The sequence below is a fragment of the Carcharhinus amblyrhynchos genome, unplaced genomic scaffold (assembly GCF_965287045.1).
Source record: "Carcharhinus amblyrhynchos unplaced genomic scaffold, sCarAmb.v2.hapA scaffold_40, whole genome shotgun sequence".
Taxonomy (NCBI): Eukaryota; Metazoa; Chordata; class Chondrichthyes; order Carcharhiniformes; family Carcharhinidae; genus Carcharhinus; species Carcharhinus amblyrhynchos.
In genome coordinates this window covers 4641082-4662722 of record NW_027649781.1, presented here as the reverse complement: position 1 = coordinate 4662722, position 21641 = coordinate 4641082, and the positions used below count along the sequence as shown (strand labels likewise).

Here is a 21641-nt window from a genome sequence, read left to right as displayed (position 1 = left end):
GTTCTGTTTCAGTTACACAGGTCATTGGTGAGACCATATCTGGAGTACTGTGTACAGAATTGTTCTTCTTATTTAAGAAACGATGTAAGTGTATTAGAAGAAGTTCAGAGGTTTACTAAACTAATAGCAAGAATGGGTGAGTCGTTGAGGAAAGGTCGGACAGGCTAGGCTTGTATCCTCTGGAGTTTAGAGTAAGGGGCAACTTGATTGAAATCTTTAAGATTTGACAAGGTGGATATGAACAAGGTGTTTCCTCTTGTGGAAGAATCTAGAACTAAGAGGTCACTGTTTAAAAATAAGGGGTCACCCATTTAAGACAGATGAGAAGAATTTTTTTTCTGAATCTATGGAACTCTGTTCCTCAAAAACCAGTGAAAGCAGAATCATTGAGTACTTTTAAGACAGAGAGATAAATTCTTGATTAATAAGGGGGTGAAAGGTTATTGAGAGTCGGCAGGAACATGGGGTGAAGTTACAATCAGATCAGCCACGATCTTATTGAATAGCGGAGCAGGCTTAAGGGCCTAGTGGCCTATTCCTGTTCCTAAGTCGTATGTTCAAAGAATAAAGAAAATTCCAGCACAGGAACAGGAACAAACCCTTCGGCTCTCCAAGCCTAAGCATGCTACCCGACTGAACTAAAATCCCCAATCCTTCTGGGGACTACACCTGTCCATTCCTGTCCTATTCATATATTTGTCAAGATGCTCCTTAAAATTTACTATCACATCTGCTTCCATTACTTCCTCCAGCAGCAAATTCCAGGCACCCACCACCCTCTGTGTGTAAAAAAAAAACTTGCCTTGTACATCTCCTTTAAACCTTGTCCCTCGCATCTTAAACCTATGTCTCCAAGTAATTGACTCTTCCACCCTGGGAAAAAGCTTCTGATTATCCACTGTGTCCATGACCCTCATAATCTTGAAGACTTCTATCAGGTCGCCCCTCAACCTCCATCGCTCCAGTGGGAACAAACCAAGTTTCTCCAACCTCTTCATAGCTAATACTCTCCATACCCGGCAACCTCCTGGTACATCTTTTCTGTACCCTCTCCAAAGTCTCCACGTCATCAAGGAGGAAATAGCAAGGCATCTTGAGGGGAATTGCTTGATAGAGCAGACGCAGCACGGTTTCGTTAAGGGGAAGTCGTGTCTGACAAATTTACTGGAGTTCTATGAGGATGTGTCCAGGGCGGTGGATAGAGGAGAGCCGGTGGATGTGGTCTTTCTGGATTTTCAGAAGGCGTTTGACAAGGTACCTCACAAGAGGTTATTGCAGAAGGTAAGGGGGCATAGGGTTGGAGGTGGGGTGTTAGCGTGGATAGAGGATTGGTTGTCAAATAGGAGGCAGAGAGTGGGGGTCAATGGGTGCTATTCGGATTGGCGGTTGGTGACTAGTAGAGTGCCCCAGGGGTCGATGCTCAAGATAAAGGGGGGGGCGGTTTAGAACGGAGTTGAGGAGGAACTTCTTCACTCAAAGCGTGGTGAATCTCTGGAATTCTCTACCCATTGAAGTGGTGGAGGCTGCCTTGCTAAATATTTTTAAGACGCGGGTTGATGGGTTTTTGATAAGCGAGGGGATTAAGGGTTATGGGGAGAGGGTGGGAATGTGGAACTGAGCCACGACAGATCAGCCATGATCTTATTGAATGGCGGGGCAGGCTTGAAGGGCTAGATGGCCCACTCCTGCTCCTATTTCTTATGTTCTTACATCTTTCTGGTAGTGTGACAACCAGCATTGAACACCATATTCCAAGTGCAGCCTAACTAAGATTCTGTAAAGCTGCAACATGACTTGCTAACTTTTAAACTCAATGTCCCGGCCGATGAAGGCAAGCATGCCGTATGTCTTCTTGATTAGCTTTTCCACCTGCATTGCCACTTTCAATGACCTGTGTATCTGTACACCCAGATTCCTCTGCTTATCAATAATACACTTAAGGGTTCTGCCATTTACTGCATATTTCCAATCTGTTTTAGACCTTCCAAAATGCATTACCTCACATTTTTCCGGATTAAGCACCATCTGCCATCTATTTGCTCAAGCCTCCAACAGACCTATATCCTGCTGTATCTTCTAATGGTCCTCATTGCTATCTGCAAATCCACCAACGTTTGTGTCGTTCGCAAACTTACTAATCAAACCAGTTACATTTTTCTTCAAATCATTTATATATATTACAAACAGCCAAGGTCCCAGCTCTGATCCCTGAAGAATGCCACTTGTCACAGCCCTCCATTCAGAAACACATCCTTCCACTACTACCTTCTGTCTTCTATGACTGAGCTAGTTCTGTATCTACACTGTCAACTCACCTCTGATCCCATGCAACTTCACCTTCTGCACCAGTCTGCCATGAGGAACCTTGTCAAAGGCCTTGCAGAAGTCCATGTAGACAACATCCACTGTCCTACCCTCATCAATCATCTTCACCATTTCCTCGAAAAACTCAATCAAGTGAGATATGGCCTCCCCTTTATAAAACCATGTGGCCTCTTGCTAATATGTCCACTTATTTCCAAGTGGGAGTAAATCCTGTCTCGAAGAATCCTCTCCAATAATTTCCCCACTACTGATGTAAGGCTCACCGGCCTGTAATTACCTGGATTATTTTGCTATCCTTTTTAAACAAAGGAACAACAATGGCTATTCTCCAATCCTCTGGGACCTCCCCTGTAGCCAGTGAGGATATTAATATTTCTCTCAAGGCCCCAGCAATCTCCTCCCTTGCCTCTCTTAGTATTTTGAGGTATATCCCATCAGGCCCTGGGGACTTGGCTACCTTAAGGTTTCTCAAGAACCCCAATACCTCCTTTTTGATCTCAACATGACTCAAACTATCTACACACCCTTTCCCAGCCTCATCCTCCACCAATTCCTTCTCTCTAGTGAATACTGACGCAAAGTACTCATTTAATATCTCGCCCATTTCCTCTGGCTCCATGCATAGATTCCCTCCCCTGTCGTTGAGTGGGCCAACCCTCTCCCTGGCTACTCTCTTGCTCTTTATATATGTATAAAAAGCCTTGGGATTTTCCTTAATCCTGCTGGCCAGTGATTTTTCGTGACCCTCTTAGCCCTCCTTGATCCTTGCTTAAGTTTCTTTCTACTTTCAGTAGGGGACTACATTCGTAGGGGACTGAGTTCCTGAAAGTGGAAACGAGACACTTGGTTAAGTGAAAATAGAGAGAGCTTCACTCTGAGTCTAAAGCTGTGCTGCACCTGACCTGCGAGTGTTTGCTGAGAATTGAGTGCTGAAGGTGGGAAGTGTTGAGTTCCACAGCACTAAATTGTTCAACAAAAGAATAGTAAATTCTTTTCTTTAAAACCAGTTCCAAACAATTCCCAGATGTGCTCCTCTAATCCTTGAGTCATATCCTGTCAGGAAGTGTAACCTCTGGAAAAGTGTCCAGTACTGGCTGAGTCAGACTGCATCCAAATCTGTAAAACACTTCCTCATCCAGGAGTGTTTATTGGGATATTTCAACTAAAACTCAACGCACAGCGGGACTTAATGTCCTCTGTTGCGACTGTCTATTAACACTTTCACCATCCAGCCTGGGCTGAAAGAGAGGATTAACCCTTTCACTGACTCAGCCCAGTCCCGGCAAGGGGAAATTAACCCTTTGACAGCCTGGGACCAGCCTGGGGGGGGGGGGGGCGGTGTAATTAATCTTTTCACCAACTCAGTCCTGTGCCAGCAGGGGGATTAACCCTTTTACCACCTCAGTCCTGTGCTAGCACATAAGAACATAAACATAAGAACATAAGAAGTAGGAGCAGGAGTAGGCCATCTAGCCCCTCGAGCCTGCCCCGCCATTCAATAAGATCATGGCTGATCTGTTGTGGCTCAGTTCTACATTCCCACCCTCTCCCCATAACCCTTAATCCCCTTGCCTATCAAAAACCTATCAACCCGCGTCTTAAAAATATTGAGCGAGGCAGCCTCCACCACTTCAACGGGCAGAGAATTCCAGAGATTCACCACCCTTTGAGTGAAGAAGTTCCTCCTCAACTCCGTTCTAAACCACCCCCCCCCCCCCTTTATCTTGAGGCTGTGCCCTCTAGTCCTACTGTCCTTTCTGAGCGGGAAGAGCCTCTCCACCTCTATCCTATCCATCCCATTCAACATCTTATACGTCTCAATGAGATCTCCCCTCATTCTTCTAAACTCTAACGAGTACAAGCCTAGTTTATTCAGCCTCTCCTCATAGTTCAACCCCCTCAACTCCGGAATCAGCCTAGTAAACCTCCTCTGCACTCCCTCCAAGGCCAAAATATCCTTGCATAAGTGCGGCGACCAAAACTGCACACAGTACTCCAGCTGCGGCCTCACCAGCGCCCTATACAGCTGCAGCAAGACCTCCCTACTTTTATATTCAATCCCCCTTGCTATGAAGGCCAGCATCCCATTCGCCTTCCTGACCACCTGCTGCACCTGCAGGCTGGGTTTTTGCGACTCATGCACAAGGACCCCGAGGTCCCTCTGCACCGTCGCATGCTGCAGTTTTTCGCCACGTAAGTAATAGTCCTTCCTACCATTATTCCTACCAAAGTGGACAACCTCACATTTGCCAACATTAAATTCCATTTGCCAGTTCCTGGCCCATTCGCCCAGCCTATCTAGATCCTTCTGCAGACTCTCCACACCTTCCGCACAATTTGCCGTTCCACCAATCTTGGTGTCATCAGCAAATTTCAACACCATACACTCGGTTCCCTCCTCCAGATCATCTGTATAAATGGTAAATAGCTGAGGCCCCAGCACCCACCCCTGGGGCACTCCACTAGTCACCAACCGCCAATCCGAACAGCACCCATTGACCCCCACTCTCTGCCTCCTATTTGACAGCCAATCCTCTATTCACGCTAACACCCTACCCCCAACTCCATGCCCCCTTACCTTCTGAAATAACCTCTTGTGAGGCACCTTGTCAAACGCCTTCTGAAAGTCAAGAAACACCACATCCACCGGCTCTCCTCTATCCACCGCCCTAGACACATCCTCATAGAACTCCAATAAATTTATCAGACACGACTTCCCCTTAACGAAACCGTGCTGCGTCTGCTCTACCAAACAATTCTCCTCAAGATGCCTTGCTATTTTCTCCTTGATCACGGATTCTAACATTTTTCCTACAACAGACGTAAAACTAACCGGCCTATAATTCCCCACCTTTTGCCTGCCACCCATCTTAAACAACGGCGTAACATTAGCCGTTTTCCAATCTTCTGGCACTTCCTTGGAATCCAGCGACGTTTGGAAAATAATCACCAAGGCATCCACTATCACCTCCACCATTTCTTTCAGAACCCTTGGATGCATTCCATCCGGTCCTGGGGACTAGCGTGGGGGGGGTGGGGGGGGCGGTGGTGGTGGTGGTTGGTGGGGGCCGGTGGGATTAACCTTTTCATTGACTCAATCCTGTGCCAGTGAGGGGGGATTAACCCTTTCACTGACTGTCCTGTGCCAGTAGAGGGGATTAACCTTTTTGCCACCTCAGTCCTGTGCCACGGGCAGGGGGGTGGGTGGACTAACCCTTTCACTGATTCAGTCCTGTACCAGCAGAGGGGATTAATCCTTTCACCACCTCAGCCCTGTGCCAGCAGGGGGGGGATTAATCTTTTCACTGACTCAGCCCTGTACCAGCAGAGGTGATTAACCCTTTCACCACTTCAGTCCTGTGCCAGTAAGTGGGGGGGGGGGGGGGGGGGGGGCGTGGAGGGATGAAAGAAATTAACCTTTTTGCTGACTCAGTCCTGTGCCAACAGAGGGGATTAATTCTTCACCAACTACCTCTGGGAAAAGATATTGACTATCTATCTGATCTATGCCCCTCATTATTTTGTAGGCTTCTATAAGATCACCTCTCAGCCTCCTATGCTCCAAAGAAAAAAGTCCCAGTCTATCCAACCTCTCTTTATAACTCAATCCATCAAGTCCCAATAGCATCCTAGTAAATCTTTTCTGAACTCTTTCTAGTTTAATAATATCCTTTCTATAATAGGATGACCAGAATTGCACACGATACTTCAAGTATGGCCTTATCAATGTCAAATTACCGACAACTTCAACAAGACATTCCAATTCCTGTATTCAATGTTCTGACCAATGAAACCAAGCATGCCAAATGCCTTCTTTATCACTCTGTCCACCTGTGACTCCACTTTCAAGGAGCTTTGAACAGGAACTCCAGATCTCTTTGTTCTGTAATTGTCCTTGAGTAGGCCTATTCTTTCTCTTGTTACCTTCTTACTCCTAATATATGCAGAAAAGACCTTGGGATTCTCCTTGACCCTGTTTGCTAAAAACATTTCATGATGTTGAGAGATAGATTTTCACCAGGCCAGAATTCTTAGCACAGCCTAAAATCTTTAGGAAGTGGTTCTTCAAGCCTTCCATTTCTCTGGTGCCTTTTCAGATAGTAAAGCATCTAAAGCACTATTTATCAGGTTGACATTTGACACCAATTCACACAAGGACTTATCAGGATCGATGGTTAATGAAATGAACAAAAATTTCTATTTGATAGATTAATATTGGGGGAGACTGCTGAAGTACAGCGATCTTGAATAAAATAAAAGCAACTTATCACAGATGCTGAAAATCCAAAACAAAAAGGGGCGGCACAGTGGTTAGCACTGCTGCCTCACAGCACCAGGGACCCGGGTTCGATTCCTGGCTTGGGTCACTGTCTGTTCAGAGTTTGCACATTCTCCCTGTGCATACATGGGTTTTCTCCAGGTACTCCGGTTTCCTCTCTCAGTCCAAAGATTCATAGGTTAGGTGGATTGTTCATGCTAAATTGCCCCTTAGTGTCCCAATGTCTAGATTAGGGGGTTAGCAAGGTAAATACATGGGGTTACGTGGATAGGGCCCCGACCTGATTAATTATGCAACCAGATGTTTTGCAGTGGATTCCGTGGCAGGGTAGGCCTGAAAGCACATAGTTCACTATCCCTATCTGGGCACCGTATAGAAAAGGTGCCCAACATCACTGGCCCACTGTTAAGAAAGTGAACCTCCTGACGATTAAGATTGGATTTTCAGGAGCACTCTCATGACTGGAAGATGGGTGTCCTGAGAAATAGAATGAATCTCCAGGAACACTGAGACTGGAAGATGGACACTTCCAGGATACAGAATCTGGAAGGTGCTCCTGTAGATGCTCTCCCCACCTGCTACTATAGTGTTCCAAGGTCCAGGTTCCAGCAATCTCAGTCTCAAACTCCGGAGGCAGGCCCTGGCATTGTTCAGACAAGTTCAAACATCTGCACGCTATGTTGTCCTGGATGTGTTTTCCCACCAACACCACGGATTACCAGGTGTGGGTGCTCAGGTGTTCATCTGCATCCCATGAGCAGGATGCAAATCCATTTCACACTGGCCTCCAGCGGTTTTCCTGACCTGCCATGCCAACCACCAGCAGGAGATCCTGCAGGTATTTCACGACGATTTTTGGATCTCCTGCCAAATTCTATTCCCCAGCTCTGACAATTGAACCTTCCATTCAGGGCAGGGGCAGAATTCCACCCATTTGAGTCCAATGTGACACTTCAAAACTGAATTCAAAACAGGCCAGTTCCCAATCAAACTCAAAATGTTAACAACTCTCTCCATAGCTGCTGCCAGATCTATTGGACTTTTCCAACATTTTCTGTTTTTATTACAGAGCAAGGCCATGGAGAGATTTAAAAATAAAAATGAGAATTTTAAAATTGAGGCATTTCTAGGCTGAGAATAAAGATAAGTTGATTGGTGTATTGGTTCCAGAGTCTGGGAACCAGAGTTTTGGATGAGTTCCAGCTGATGGAAGATAAAAGATGGGAGGCTGCTCAGTGGTTGCATTGGAACAGGCAAGTCTTGAAGTAACAGTGACACATACAAGGATATTCATCAGCAGGTGAGCTGAGGTAAGGGTGGCTTGGCTGCTGGGAGATGGAGGGACATTGCACAGTAGTACAGTGTCTAGCACTGCTGACTCAATGAGCCAGGGACCCAGGTTCAATTCCAGCTATGGGTGACTGTCCGTGTGGAGTTCGCATGTTAGATGGATTGGCCATGGTAAATTGCACTTTAGTCTCCCAAGGTGTGTAGGTTAGGGGGATTAGCGGGGTAAATGCATGGGATTACAGGGTTAAGATGTGGAGTGGGCCAGGGTAAGATCCTCTATCAGACTGGCGTTGTTTTCCTGACAGCAGAAAAGGATGAGGAGGAACCTGATTGATGTGTACAAAATTATGAGGGACATAGATAGACAGATAGGAAGAAACTTATCCCCTTGGGAGAGGGGTCATAACCAGGGGGGAATACATTTAAGGTGAAAGGCTAGAGGTTAATAGGAGATTTGAGGATACACATTTTTAGCCAGAGGGTGATGGATATTTGGAATTCTCCGCCTGAAAGTGTGGTAGAGGCAAGAACTTTCACAACATTTAAAAAGCAATTAGATAAGCACTTGAAATTCCATAGCATTCAAGGCTTTGGACTGGAAAATAGGATTAGGATAGGTGCTTGATGGCTGGTGCAGACATGACAGGCTATAACATTCTATGACCCCATAAATTCAACAAGATGATGCTCTGAGCAGGCCAGGCAACAATCGGCAAATATTTCCTGGCCCCGGCCACTGCCAGGATCATCCATTCTGTCTAAAATTGTGCTTATTGACAGATTCCGTTTACACAATGTTCAAGTATCAACCTCTTCCACGTTAGAACTGAAACTGGATGAGAAATGCTAGCCTCAGTTGTTCAGGATCTCTCCCTCTCTCTTTTAATATATGCGCACAGTGCCTTTTGGGGAATTAAAATAGTTACTAGGTAATAATAAAAAGCTGAGTTGAGTATGAATGCTCACTATGTATATATAGAGAAAGTTCACTGGGCCTGAAACAGCTCAATCCTGAAAGGATGCACAGAGGATTTTATATTGAGGTTTTCAATGGGCTGGTGGAGAGACACAGCACTCCGTTTATCTTCCATTATATTTTTCCTGGCCGAGTGTCAGACTGTTAAAGCTCCAATTTTTTGCCCCCAGTTTCCTGCCTCCTTCTCTGAAAAGGCCTGATCCCCTGAAGAGATATGTTTGGATAAGCATTAGCCATTCTCCTATTTCACACATCCAAGTTAGGTACTGCAGTAAAATGCCACACAAAGCAATCTTTTGGAGTGCATTAACCAGCTTGCTACTAGCATTGGGGAATAATAGTAAAATGTCCACTGCACTACACTGGTAAACCAGATGTCTGGATTAATAATTAGATAACTAATCACTTGGTAGTATAGAGTTTGGGTATTACTTAATAAGGAGATATAAACGAGTATGTCACAGTACTCAAATCTAAACAACATGTCCAAACTGGGGAGCCGGTGGCCTAGAGGTATTGTCACTGGACCAGGAAACCCAGGGCAATGCTTTGGGATCTCAGGTTCAAATCCCACCATAGCAGGTGGTGAAATTTGAATTCAGTTTTTAAGAAACAACTAACAATAACTGTGAAACCATGGTCAATTGTTGTAAAAATCCATCTGATTCACTAATGTCCTTTAGGGAAGGAAATCTGCCTTCCTTATCTGGTCTGGTCTACACGTGACTTCTCGATCCACAGCAATGTGCTTGACTCTTTATTATCGTCTGAAATGGCCCAGCAAGTCACTCAATTTAAGGGCAATTAGGGATGGGCAGTAAATCTCCTTCACACCCCTGTCAAAGCTTCAATGTTTTTCCTGAAGTGCGGTGCCTGGAATTGGGCACAGTACTTTGGCTGGGGCCAAAAACCAGTAATTTATAAAAGAACAGCATAACCACCTTGCTTTTGTCCCTTCTTGACTGATACACCCAAGCATCATATGTGCTTTGTTCACACCCACATCCAGGAATGAGTTTAAAAGAAACGCAGTGTCACTTGAAGAATTCAGCTTTTAAAACTATCTGGAAATAAACTGCTAACCTCAGTGAAAGTGGCAGGAAAGCCGTCAGCTTGTAACAAAAACCCAATCAGTTAATTCATGTTGCTGAAGGAATGCAACCTAATGCCCTTTACCTGTTCTGGGCTTCATTTGCCTGCTATCCCATGCCAATGTAGGTGGTTCATATACCCTCTGAAATAGTGCAGCGGAGCCACTTGGTGACAATTAGAGCGCGGACAATAAATGTTGCCCTTCAACATGAACTCCACATAACTTTCAGTCATAGAGCACCTTTCATGTTGTTGTTACGTGGCCAGAGGGTGGTGTCTTTTTAATTAAACCCTAAACCCAAGGCCCCCATCTGCCCCCTCAGGTGAGCATAAAGGATCCCATGACACGATTCGAAGAAGAGCAGAGGAGTTCTTCAATGTGAACAAATTAAAATTCTGCAAATGCTGGAGATCAGAACTGAAGACATTAAGTGCTGGAAAGCTCAACAGGTCTAAAAGCATCTTTGGAGAGAGAAACAGAACTAACTTTTTGAGTCCTGTATGTCTTGTAGGATGGCACGGTGGCACAATGATTGACATGGTTGCCTCACAATGCCAGGGTGACTGTCTATTTGGAGTTTGCACATTTTCCCATGTTTGTGTGAGTTTCATCCGGGTGCTCTAGCTGCCTCCCACAGTCCAAAGATGTGGAGTTGTGTGGGTTGACCATGTTAAATTGCCCCTTAGTGTCCCAAAATGCTAGGGTGATTAGCGGGATAAATACGTGGGTTATGGGGATAAGACCTAGATGGGATGCTTTGTAAGAGAGATGGTGCAAAGTCGAGGATCCTTCTGCACTCAAAACCTAAACTCACTCTCTCTCCACAGGTTCTGCCAGACCTGTTGGGTTTTTCCAGCACCTTCTGTTTTTATTTGAACTCTTTGCGATGTAATGGCCAATATTTATCCCTAACTATCAACACTATAATCACAAATTCTCTGCATTGGTCATCACATTGCTCTTTGTGGGACGTCACTGTGTCAGTTGTCTGCTGTATTTTCTACATTACAGCAGTGTCTCTCTCTCTCTCTTTCAGGTATCATATCTTCTTACCATGAACTTACACGTTAGTCTGTGATCATGCTTGGCAAGGTGCTGCAGTGGGAACCGGGAGATTTTCCCGCTCTGACCACCTGCCACAAGCATATTGGAAGGATTTACAGGCTGCCAACCCACCTGTTTGGCCACATTAGGATGACATCTTCTGTGGCCATCAAAGTGTGGGATATGAAGCAGGAACTTCTGGCTCAGAGGCAGGGAATTGCATTATAAAGCACTGCAGCAGTGGCTACACTTCAAAAATGCTTCATTGACTGTAAGGTATTTTAGGATGTCCCATAGCTACGCTATAAATGGAAGCATTTCTCTTCCACCTCAGTTAAACAGAAATTTTACCTATACTGATTTCTTTGTAATTTGTTTTAGCTCAGTGATTGGGATTCTGACATTTCGGTTGATACCTTCCCCCATCTGGCACAAATCCGAAGAAATGCTGCACACTAGGGAAGAGCTTGTCATCCATCCGCAAGGTTTCACTGCACTGGAATGGCAGTTCTTCCTATTGAGATCAAACTGTGTTGAGTTGTTGTGAAAATTAAACTTTGAAGAAGTAGTTGAGAAAGCTGTGAACAAGCCACAAATGATTCTCGGGTGTATCAGTCAAGGAGGGACAAAAGCAAGGTGGTTATGCCATACTTTTATAAATTACTGGTTTTTGGCTCCAGCCAAAGTATTGTGTCCAATTCCAGGCACTGCACTTCAGGAAAGACGTTGAGGTTTTGACAGGGGTGGGAAGGAGATTTCCAGCAATGATACCAGGGATGACAGACTTCAATTATCTGGACAGAAATTTAAGGGACGAAGTCAAAATCATGAATGGTCTCGACAGATAGGTATGGTGAAACTGTTGCCAATGACAGAAGGATCAATAACACAGATGGGCAAAAAAAGGGTCAAAGTGGAGATGAAGGGGATCTTTTGATGCAGCGAGTCCGATCTGGAATGAACTGTCTGAAAGGAAATTTCACAAGGGAATTGGATAAATATTTGGAAGGAAGGATTTACAGAGCTGCAGGAAAAGAGCAGGGGGATTGGCACTGATTGAGGCCTTTGCAAAAAACCAGCTCAGTCAAATGGACTCCTGTTTAGGCAGCAAATGAACGTAACCTTTTGCAACACTTCTGTCTCTGACAGGACTTCCTCTCTGACATGGCGATGACGGAAGTTGACCGTTTTGTTGACCGTGAGCATTTAATATTTCGCGAGAACACGCTGGCGACCAAGGCGATTGAAGAGTACTTAAAGTTGATTGGTCAGAAATACCTCAAGGACGCAATTGGTAGGTTGGTGTACGTGACCGCTACACTCACTGCTACCGACACTCCATTAACACAGGGTTTGTATCTGACGTTGGTGTGTTACACTTCTAGCCATGAAGTGCAGCGGAGTCCGCCAGTCGTCGTGTCCAGCCTGGCAAAGGGGATGTGGCGGGGGGGTGTGGAGTGCCAGTATGGAATCTAAAGGGGCAAGGGGATAAGAGTGGTGGAGCACATGGGTTGTGGGATGGGGATGTATGACAATTGCTTCCCTCTTGGCTTGTATCAGTTTTGAGAAGAAGAGGTGGGGAGGGTAGATTGGAGAAAGGAGATCTAGTAGAAAAGGGTGGAGGTCAAATCCTTCATGCCTATGCAGACTCTTTAAAAGAACCATGCATTTAGTCCAGTTCCATCTCCCGGTGAAATGGGATTTAAAAGGACCACTGCATTTCAATACATATTTTATTATTTTCTTCTTGCAAAAGCTTTTCCCCTCACTTTCCACCCCGACATCCCCCAACCTATCCACCCAGCAGTTACAGTTCCACAGTCAGCATCACACAACAGTGCTCCACCCATAACACCAAGTGGGTAAGCATCATCAAGCCACTGTACAATAGACAGCATCCGCCACAATGTTTGCACCATATGCATGCTGAGCCGCAATTCCAAAAACAGGGACCTGAATTGATTTTGTTCCCCCCACTCTAATCCAAACACACACTCATTCTGTCATTTTACAGTCTTATTCCCCCAGCATGTGTCAGGTTACTCAAAGATGGATCCCACCTATTCAATCTATATAGATCAGAAACATGATAGCTTCTAAATCATTTCCAAAGCTTCCAGATTTAAAATGGCTCAGTTGGCAGGAACTGAATTGCACTAGCTACATAAATGCTGTGGCTACAAGAGCAGATCAAAGGCTGAAAAGTTCACAGTAAATAACTCACCCCAACTCCCCAAAGCCTGTTCATCATCTACAAGGCACAAATTTAGAGTCTGATGGCATCCCCTAAACTTGCCTCGATGAGTGCAGCTCCAATACTCAAGAAGCTTGGCACCGTCCAGGACAAAGCAATCTGCTTGAGTGACACCCCAGCCACAAACATATAGTCCTTCCACTACTGATGAACAGTGGCAGCCATGTGTACCATCTACAAGATGCACTGCAGGGACTCACCTAAGACTTATTAGGCAGCACCTTCCAAACCCACTTCCATCTAGAAGGACAAGGGCAGAGATTCATGGGAACACCACCACCTGGAAATTGCCCTCCTAGCCACTCACTACACTGATATGGAAATATTTTGGAATTCACCATCATTGGATCAAAATCCTAGAACTCCCTCCCAGACAGCACTGTGGGTGTATCTACATCACATGGACTGCAGCTGTTCAAGAAAGCGGCTCACCACAACCTTCTCAAGGGAAACTAGTGACGGGCAATAAATGTTGGCCTAGCCAATGAAACCCACATCCCACAAAATGAAATAAAAGGTGGCAATGAAATGGGGAGTGGGGCCTGGGTAGAAGGATCAGTGAAGTTGGGGCAAGGGGGCTTGAGGACAGCCATAGGAGTTAAAGCTCATCCACGGGAAGAGGAGATTCACAGGAATGGCCGAGAAGTGAGCGGTGTTGCAGGTCCCAGGCGTATGCTGTGGATATCTGACATCAAAAGGTCCGATTACATGTCAGGCTCCGCTGTACTTCAATTGTTTTTTAAAGAAAATATAAAATCAGTGGTAAAACCATTTCACCTCCATCACAATTAAAATGTGCTTTACTTGAAAGGGCCCAATGTCAAGGTGTGGGAGGCGCTGGAATTGGTGGGACAGGGTAGTTTGGGAATTGTGAAATGTGTGCTGGGCTGACAATAAAACCTTTCCTTAAGCCCTGTGGGAAACCTCATTCCTTTAGCCCTGTGGGAAACCTCATTCCTTTTCATGGACAAGTGTTGGTTTACAGCAAAAGGGAGTTACAGGAGTAAAGATTATTTATTCATTGTTTACTGTTGACATTCATTTTGAAAGGTATCTTAATTTAGTTTAGTTTTCTCCCTTGCTCATCCCGTCTTTCTCCCTCAATCTTACTTTCTCATTCAATCATTCTTGCTTCTTCCTTTGACTCGATCGCTATCATTTTTTTCTCACATCCATGTCCATTTCCTCTCTCTCCTCCCCCACTTCCTCACTCATTTTCCTCTTCTGTCCTCCCCCCTCCCCCGCTTTCTCCTTCCTCTCTCCTATTAGATCTCTCAGCACCAAGTATCCCATACCCACTTGAGAGAGAGAGAGAGAGAGAGAGAGAGGGATGGTGGGTGGGCTGGGGCCTTTCTCTGCTGGGGCCACTCTTGTTTGGCCATGGATCAGTCAGTTCGCTCTGGGTTCCATCCTCTCGGTTTCTGCAACATAACAGCTGGCCCAGCAGTTAGGCTTTCTCATCACCGACATGGTTCGGGTTGGGAACTTGATCTGCAGGGATCAAACTGATGTACATTTTTGTTCTTCTGGGGTGCCAGCTCGAGTCATTGCCCTCAATCCAGCAGATTCACTTTCTCACATCCGTCTGCGACTTTTTGTTTTCCGACACTTCACTGGGACAGGAAGAGAGACTTTTTCGTCTTCTGCTCTTGCTGGGGAGCTGCATTAACTGCTCCTGTCAGTGGAGCCCATTACCGCTAGCAACTGCAGTAATGTTTGAGGTGTTTGCATTTACTTAAAGGTAGTTTTTATTTTTTTCCCCCCACTGTTGCCTCCTTTCCTTTGTTTTTTGAGGCGGGGTGGGCAAGAGGAGTTATTATTGGAATATTGTGAAGCAATTAGAATAGCTTCACAGTGTGCACTCGGACATTTGCTCCAGAGCCACATTCTTTGTGAAAATGTCAAAAGGTTTCCCATGGTCATGGTATTTCTCAAAATCCACAGCCTTCTCTTTTTGGGGCCAAGAAAAAAGTCAATTTCAGTGCTTGCTCTTCAGTAAAACACTTTTAATGTCACATGTACGTTTTTTTTAACCATTAACCCTTTGAGTGCTTGGCACCCATTGCAGCAATGAAATTCACCATTGTGATGAGAGGAAAAGTCACTCCTTTCCATAGGAGCTAAATTGGGCAGATGAATGATGGCTTAACTCAAATGTGCCTTTCAATTTAAAACAAATGACTGGTGTTTTGCAAGCTCGGATCTCTCTGATAGTTCAGTCACTTGGGTTACTGCCTGGCTGTTGCTAAATCAACAATTTTAATCTTAATGACAATCCAATGCACACAAACCACCACCTCCCCCCCCCCCCCCTCCCCCCCCGCCCCGCTGCCGGATGAGAAATTGTTAGATTCCTTTACAAATTGTTACACCCTGGATGACACAAAGGTTTGGACAAAGTATTAGATTTTATGGAGTGTCTTAAACGAGGAAAGCAAGGTATAGAGGCAGAGGGAATTCCAGGCCTAAGACAACTGAAGGCATGGTCACCTGTGGTGACAGATGAAAATCGGGGATGTTTGGGAGGTCAGAATTACTGGAGTTTGGATATCTCGGAGTGCTGCAGGAGATTATGGTAATTAGAAGAGGTGACAGTATGGAGGATCTTGAAACCCTGGACGATTATGTTACAATCAGGGTGTTGCTTGACTGGGAGCCAGTGTCGGTCAGCAAGCACAGGGGTGATAGGGGAACAAAAGTTGGTGTAAGTTCACACACAGGCAATAGAGTTGGATGGCCTCAGGTTAATGAAGGTGTCCATTGGAATCATTAAGTCTAAACATAACAGGTATGATTGAGAGCTTGAGCAGCAGATGAGCTGAGATGAAAAAACTTAGGCATTTTTATGAAGGTCTTAGTGATGGTATGAGGCATACCTCAAGGTCAAATGTGACAAGATTGGAAACTGACTGGTGTCATTTGAGACTACTGCCAGGGAAAGGATGGAGTCAGTAGCTAGGGGATAGAGTTTGGAGACCGAAAGCAAAAGTTTCACTTTTCCCAGAATTTAATTGGAGGTAATTTCTGATAATTTGATAACTTCTAACAGTCTGATAATTTAGCAACAGCAGAGAAATAGAGAGAAGTGGTGGTGAGGTTGACTGTTGCCAGCACACAACCAATGCTGTGCCTGATGTACCAAGGGGTGGCATGTAGATGAGATATTGGAGGGGTGGTGGGGGGAACCAATGATTTGTTGTCCGAAGACATCCGGAGGTAACAGTGCAGGAGCAGGAAAAGAAGCTATTGCAAGCCACTGCAGCAGTTCAATCATCTCGAAGGTAATTAGGGAAGCTGGCATAGCCAGCAACACCCACATCCCATGAATGAATTTTTTAAAAAGTGATTCTCTGATTACGATTTGATAAATGAGAAGGGCCGAGGTGTGGACAGTGGAGAGGTGTTGAAAGATAATGATCTGGTCAGCTGTGTCAAAGGCTACAGACAAGTTGAGAAAGACAAGGAGGGAAAGCTTATCTTTTGTCACCATCACATAGGAAGTAATTTCTGATTTTGATAAGAGCCACTTTTGGACTAAGACAAAAACCTGATTAGAGGGAGTTCCAGAACAGGAGGGAACTTATTTGGGAAACACCACCAAGTAAAAGACTCCGGGGAGGAAAAGGAGATTGGAGGTGGAGTATAAGTTTGCAGGGACAGTGGAGGTCAAAGGTTGCCTTTTTCTTTAGGAGAGGGGTGATTACAGCAGATTTGAAGATGAAGAAGAACATCTTTAGAGAGAACCGTTTAGTGGTCAGCAGTTTAGTCGCAAATAAAAGCTGAGGCTTGTGGACAAGATGAACTCATGGAGGGCAAGAAGGAGTGATGGGAGAGAAATGAGAAAAAGATGCAAACTCAGGTTGAAGACAGAGGTAGCTTTTGGAAAAGTTTGACCAAGTGCATTAGTGGAAGGAGGAGACACAGCAAAGGCAGCTGGTCACAATGACGAAGAAGTTCACAAGCTCCTTGTATTTGTTAGCGAACAGGAAGACAATGGATTACCAAAGGTGGCCTTAAACAGCAACTAATTAAAGGTTAACCTCCTGGACACTGTTAAGAGTCGGGGAGAAAAATCATGGTGATATATAGAAATCACAGAACTCAAAATGGCTGCTTTCATGTGGAATTGAGAGTGTATTCCTAACTATGCAACAATTATGCACCAGATCCTAAGGCCCATCACGATGCAGCTACCCTTCTCCTGTCTATGCTTTGGCACATTCCCATTTTTCATGCAAAGATCTGGCTACAGGTTGTTGTAAAGCCTCAAAGGGTTAATCAGTTTCCATTTCTCATAAGGATTGTTTAGGATTGTTAATATTTTGTCTTGTAATGATGGCCTGTGCTGAATGGTAGCATGTCAACGAGACCAGAGCAGTTTGAAGGGCTGTTGTTCACCTCCAATAGTTCAATGCCTTTGAACTTTTCCCACTCTTTCTTGTTGGGGGTGAAAAGGCAATTAGAGCTCCCTCTACTGACAATATGAATATTGCAGTTTCAGTTCACTGCATGGGTCTAACTTCATCTTCTGCCTCTTCTTCCCAGTAACCTATCTCAGATCCCACACCCAATGGAGTTTGAGCCTCCTGGCCTTTATAATTCTCCTGGCGTCATGATGTTTTTGTATTTGGGTACACATAGCTCTTTCAAAGAGCTGGCATAACCATGATGGACTGAATGGCCTTCTGAGCTACAAGATAATGACGCACAAACCAATATAAAGATTAAGCAGAGCTTATTTTGATGTTTTCCTTTTCTTCCGCCCTCCACCATTACCAACACCCTCTCCCTCCTTCCACAGCCTCTTTGCCTGAGAGGATCTTCTTCTACACATTATTTGCCCCAACTGAGAGCAGAAGGGGAAGATTTATTGAAGGCAGCCATAGTACCATTCCCTAGCAATGGATGATTCCAGTCATTTGAGGAAAAAAAACCTTTCTTCGCAGCGCTGAATGTTTTCATGCCCCCATGGCCAATCACCACCCAATATGCTGATATGGTGCTTGATCAGAAGGCCCCAATTTGATTCCCAAGTCCATATTGAAATCTCAATCAATATCATGGTAGGACTGCTGCAGTGGCTCTAAGCATGTGGAGTCAGCCATGGTTCAGTCCACAGCACACTCATTTCTCAGTCTAGAAGGCTCACAGGTTCAAGTCATGCTACAGAGTCTTGAGCACAAGATCCAGGCTGACACAGTCCAATATGGAGAGAATACTGCACTGCCAGAAGGGATGAGAAGGTGAATCGAGACCCTTGCAAATAGATTTAAAATATTCCACAGCCACCGTTTCAAAGAGAGTGGGGGATTTTCCCTCAACAAACAGCTTAATCAACTCATTATTGAATTATTGTTTGTGAGACCTTGTTCTGCAGCCAATTTGTGGCAAAGGAGGTAAGAACCCCAAAAGGAGGGAGAGTGTAAGATTGGAGAGGAAGTGCAATTATTTATTTTGGCTGGGAGTTCTGCCTTTTGTTTTTCTCCCCCATTGAAAGATAAATAGAAAGCTTCACCGTTCTTAGTTGGAATCGCTGCCAGAAATGCTCTGCTCTCGTGATCGCAAGTTGCAAGTCTCAATATCTCTTGTAGTGATTTGTCTGGAATTATTTGATGGGACAGCCTGTGCGCGTGTGTCTGTACGTCTTAATTCTTGGTGTGCACGTTTGTATGCAGCTGTGTGCCTTTTGGGTGATGCCCTTGTGCCTCTCAAAAACCCCCCAAGATACTTGTGCATCATCCATCAGCACATTTGAGCGTTGAACAAGGCAATGTTGACGGTGGAAACCACTGCAGATGCACTGGACTTTGGGAATTCATATAGCATTTGGTCACTCCACAATTAAAAAAAGGGCATTCACCAACTTGGCAAAATTACCGACAAGTCCTGGTTTTAGTTTAATTTGAAAAATTCTAAAGGCAAGATGACCTGTCGGCCATTTTGCAAAGAGGCAGACTGCTGTGAGGCATCTGCTTCTCATTTAGACAAAAGAAAATATAACGCACAAAATAATTAAGGACTTTGTTAATGGGGCAACCCATTATACCCAGTGCTCTTTTAGGTGCCCTGGTGTTCCTTTTGCTGCTTTAACAGTTTGCCTCAGCAGTTTATATTGGTCAACTTCTGAGGATCCTCTCAGAGGAGTGGAGCAATGTTGTGTTCTACTTTTGGTCCCCTTTTTTATTCTTTACCTTTTTGAATCTTTTTCAGAGAATATTTCTTTAAATAATTCTCCTAGCCAGAGCTGCATGGCCATTTTTTTTCTCTTGTTCTTTTTTTCAAAAAGGCCATTCAGCCTGTCAAAGTGTATTTCCCTCCACAGGCTGTGTCTACCAAACCTCAGGAATGTGACAACCTTGTTCTCCTTTTGGTTCTGTTCTGATATGTACTGTGAAGACACATTTCCAGTTTAAATCCATGTTTCCATTTCTTTCATTTATCTTAAGCTGCTCATACTAACCCAATCTTGGTGTTCTGATTTAGGACCTAACCATCAGTGAGGCAACAGCGCTCGGAACAGCGCTTTCCCAAAACCTTCTGGCCCCATCAAATTCAAAACAGGATACACCAGCGAGTAAGACATATAAGTGCAGATAGAACTGAGATCCTGGGCGATGTGAGCTGGATTACCAGCAGTCCTGGGTTAGATATGGCCCATTGGATGACCTCATTTGCCCTATTCTTGCCCCCATTCCCAACACCTTCATCTACCAAGTGATGAAAGTAACCATGGGTAGATCTGCAACAAATTTAAGGTCCATACACAGCTCTTTGCCAGCTAAGGGTAACTCAGAATACCACTGGTTAATTAAGTTTTCTGAATCCAGCTTGCACCAGTGACTATTGGAACAAGAGTGTGTCATCTCGCCATGAAAACCAGACCATTCCAGACTGAAGAAAGAAGCATTGATAGTTTTCCATAGGGTAATGGCGCCAAGCCAAGTTGATGGAGTTATGGTACAAATCGAATGGTGAAACAAACTCGAGGGATTGACTGACTTCCTCCTATTCCTGAATGAATTATCTTTGACATACACTCTTCCAAGACTATGAATGCTAGGGACAATTAAACTATTCAAAACTAAGACTGATGGATATTTTGCCACGTGACAATACAAAGGGGTAGGAAGCTAACAAAGGAGGGATGAGTTAGAAAAAAGGTTGGGCACAATCTAACTGAGGGACTGAATGGCCTCCTCCTGCTCCAAAATAGTGGCTTGGTTTTCATTTACAACAAAATCATATTGACTAAAATTACTTTATTAACAATACAACAAATGAATAAACTAGCTAATGAAAATAATAACTAAAACTGAAATCAGTTTGTGCCTGGCTGACTAGCTGCATTCCATGACTGAATCCTCCAAGGGTCACCACCTTCATATTGACCCTATGCTTTGTATTATGTCTGTTGAGCTCGATATGACCCCTGTCTTTCTGCCTTCTGATTCAATTCTGATGCCCAACATTTCATTTGAGTAGCATCTTCAACACAATAAAAGAACAAGCAACAGCACTTGAACCTAATGAAACAAAATTTGACATTAAGTGACCAAAAGCCTTGGGTCTTAGGGATCTTGGAGGACAGAGAGAGAGAGATAAATGTAGCCAGCAGGAGAGGTTTGAGGAGCAATTTCCAGAGATTAGGGTTCAATCTCACCATGAAGAGTTGGGAGAATGCCTGCCAAAATTTGAGGCCAATTTTGAGCATGATGAAACACTTTTTTTAAAATGAACAAACTGTGGGAGTGTCAGAATCCATTGGTTATATGCATCTAGATGGTCCTAGCAGTAAAAACATTTGGACCCTTCTACTCCCATATTGGCATTAAAAAGATTACAGTACACCAAGGACAGGCTGCATAGTCTAGTTATATATTCCCGAGTAAAGAAGATCCAGAAATGAATCTAATCGAGGTGTTTAAGTGGTTAAAGGAGTTGCAAGGGTAGATGGAAGTAAACAGCACCTTAAAATTAGAGCTAGACCTTTTCTGGGCCAATGTCTGGAAGTATTTCTTCATACAAAGGATAGCACAAATCTGTCTTGCCCTCTCCCCATAAAAGAGAAGTTGAGTCTGGAGGTCAAATGGGTATTGCAACTGAGATCGATAGATTTTTGTTGGGTAAGATTATGGCGTTAGTATATCATAGAATCCCTACAGTACAGAAGGAGGCCACTCGGCCCATCAAGTGTCCACTGACAACAATCCCATGTATTAACCTACTAATCCCCTGATACTAAGGGACAATTTAGCATGCCAATCAACTTAACCCGCATATCTTTCAACTTTGGGAGGAAAGTGAAACACCTGGAGAAAACAGAGAGAACGTGCAAATTCCAAACACACTCACCCAAGGCTGGAATTAAACCCAGGTCCCT

The 21641-nt window shown here is 44.5% G+C and overlaps 1 protein-coding gene across 8 annotated transcripts in view; it reads left to right on the top strand.

Annotated features, from left to right (window-relative positions):
• LOC145335766 (ras/Rap GTPase-activating protein SynGAP-like) overlaps positions 1-21641 on the top strand; it is a 565240-nt gene that overhangs the window by 436747 nt on the left and 106852 nt on the right. For 5 of the 8 annotated variants that reach the window (XM_080181495.1, XM_080181490.1, XM_080181489.1 and 2 more), the window contains one exon: positions 12157-12358. In XM_080181495.1, coding sequence (XP_080037621.1) covers positions 12157-12358 — 202 coding nt within the window. The remainder of the gene's footprint in view (positions 1-12156; positions 12359-21641) is intronic. The other 3 variants (XM_080181494.1, XM_080181493.1, XM_080181491.1) reach the window with 1 other exon arrangement.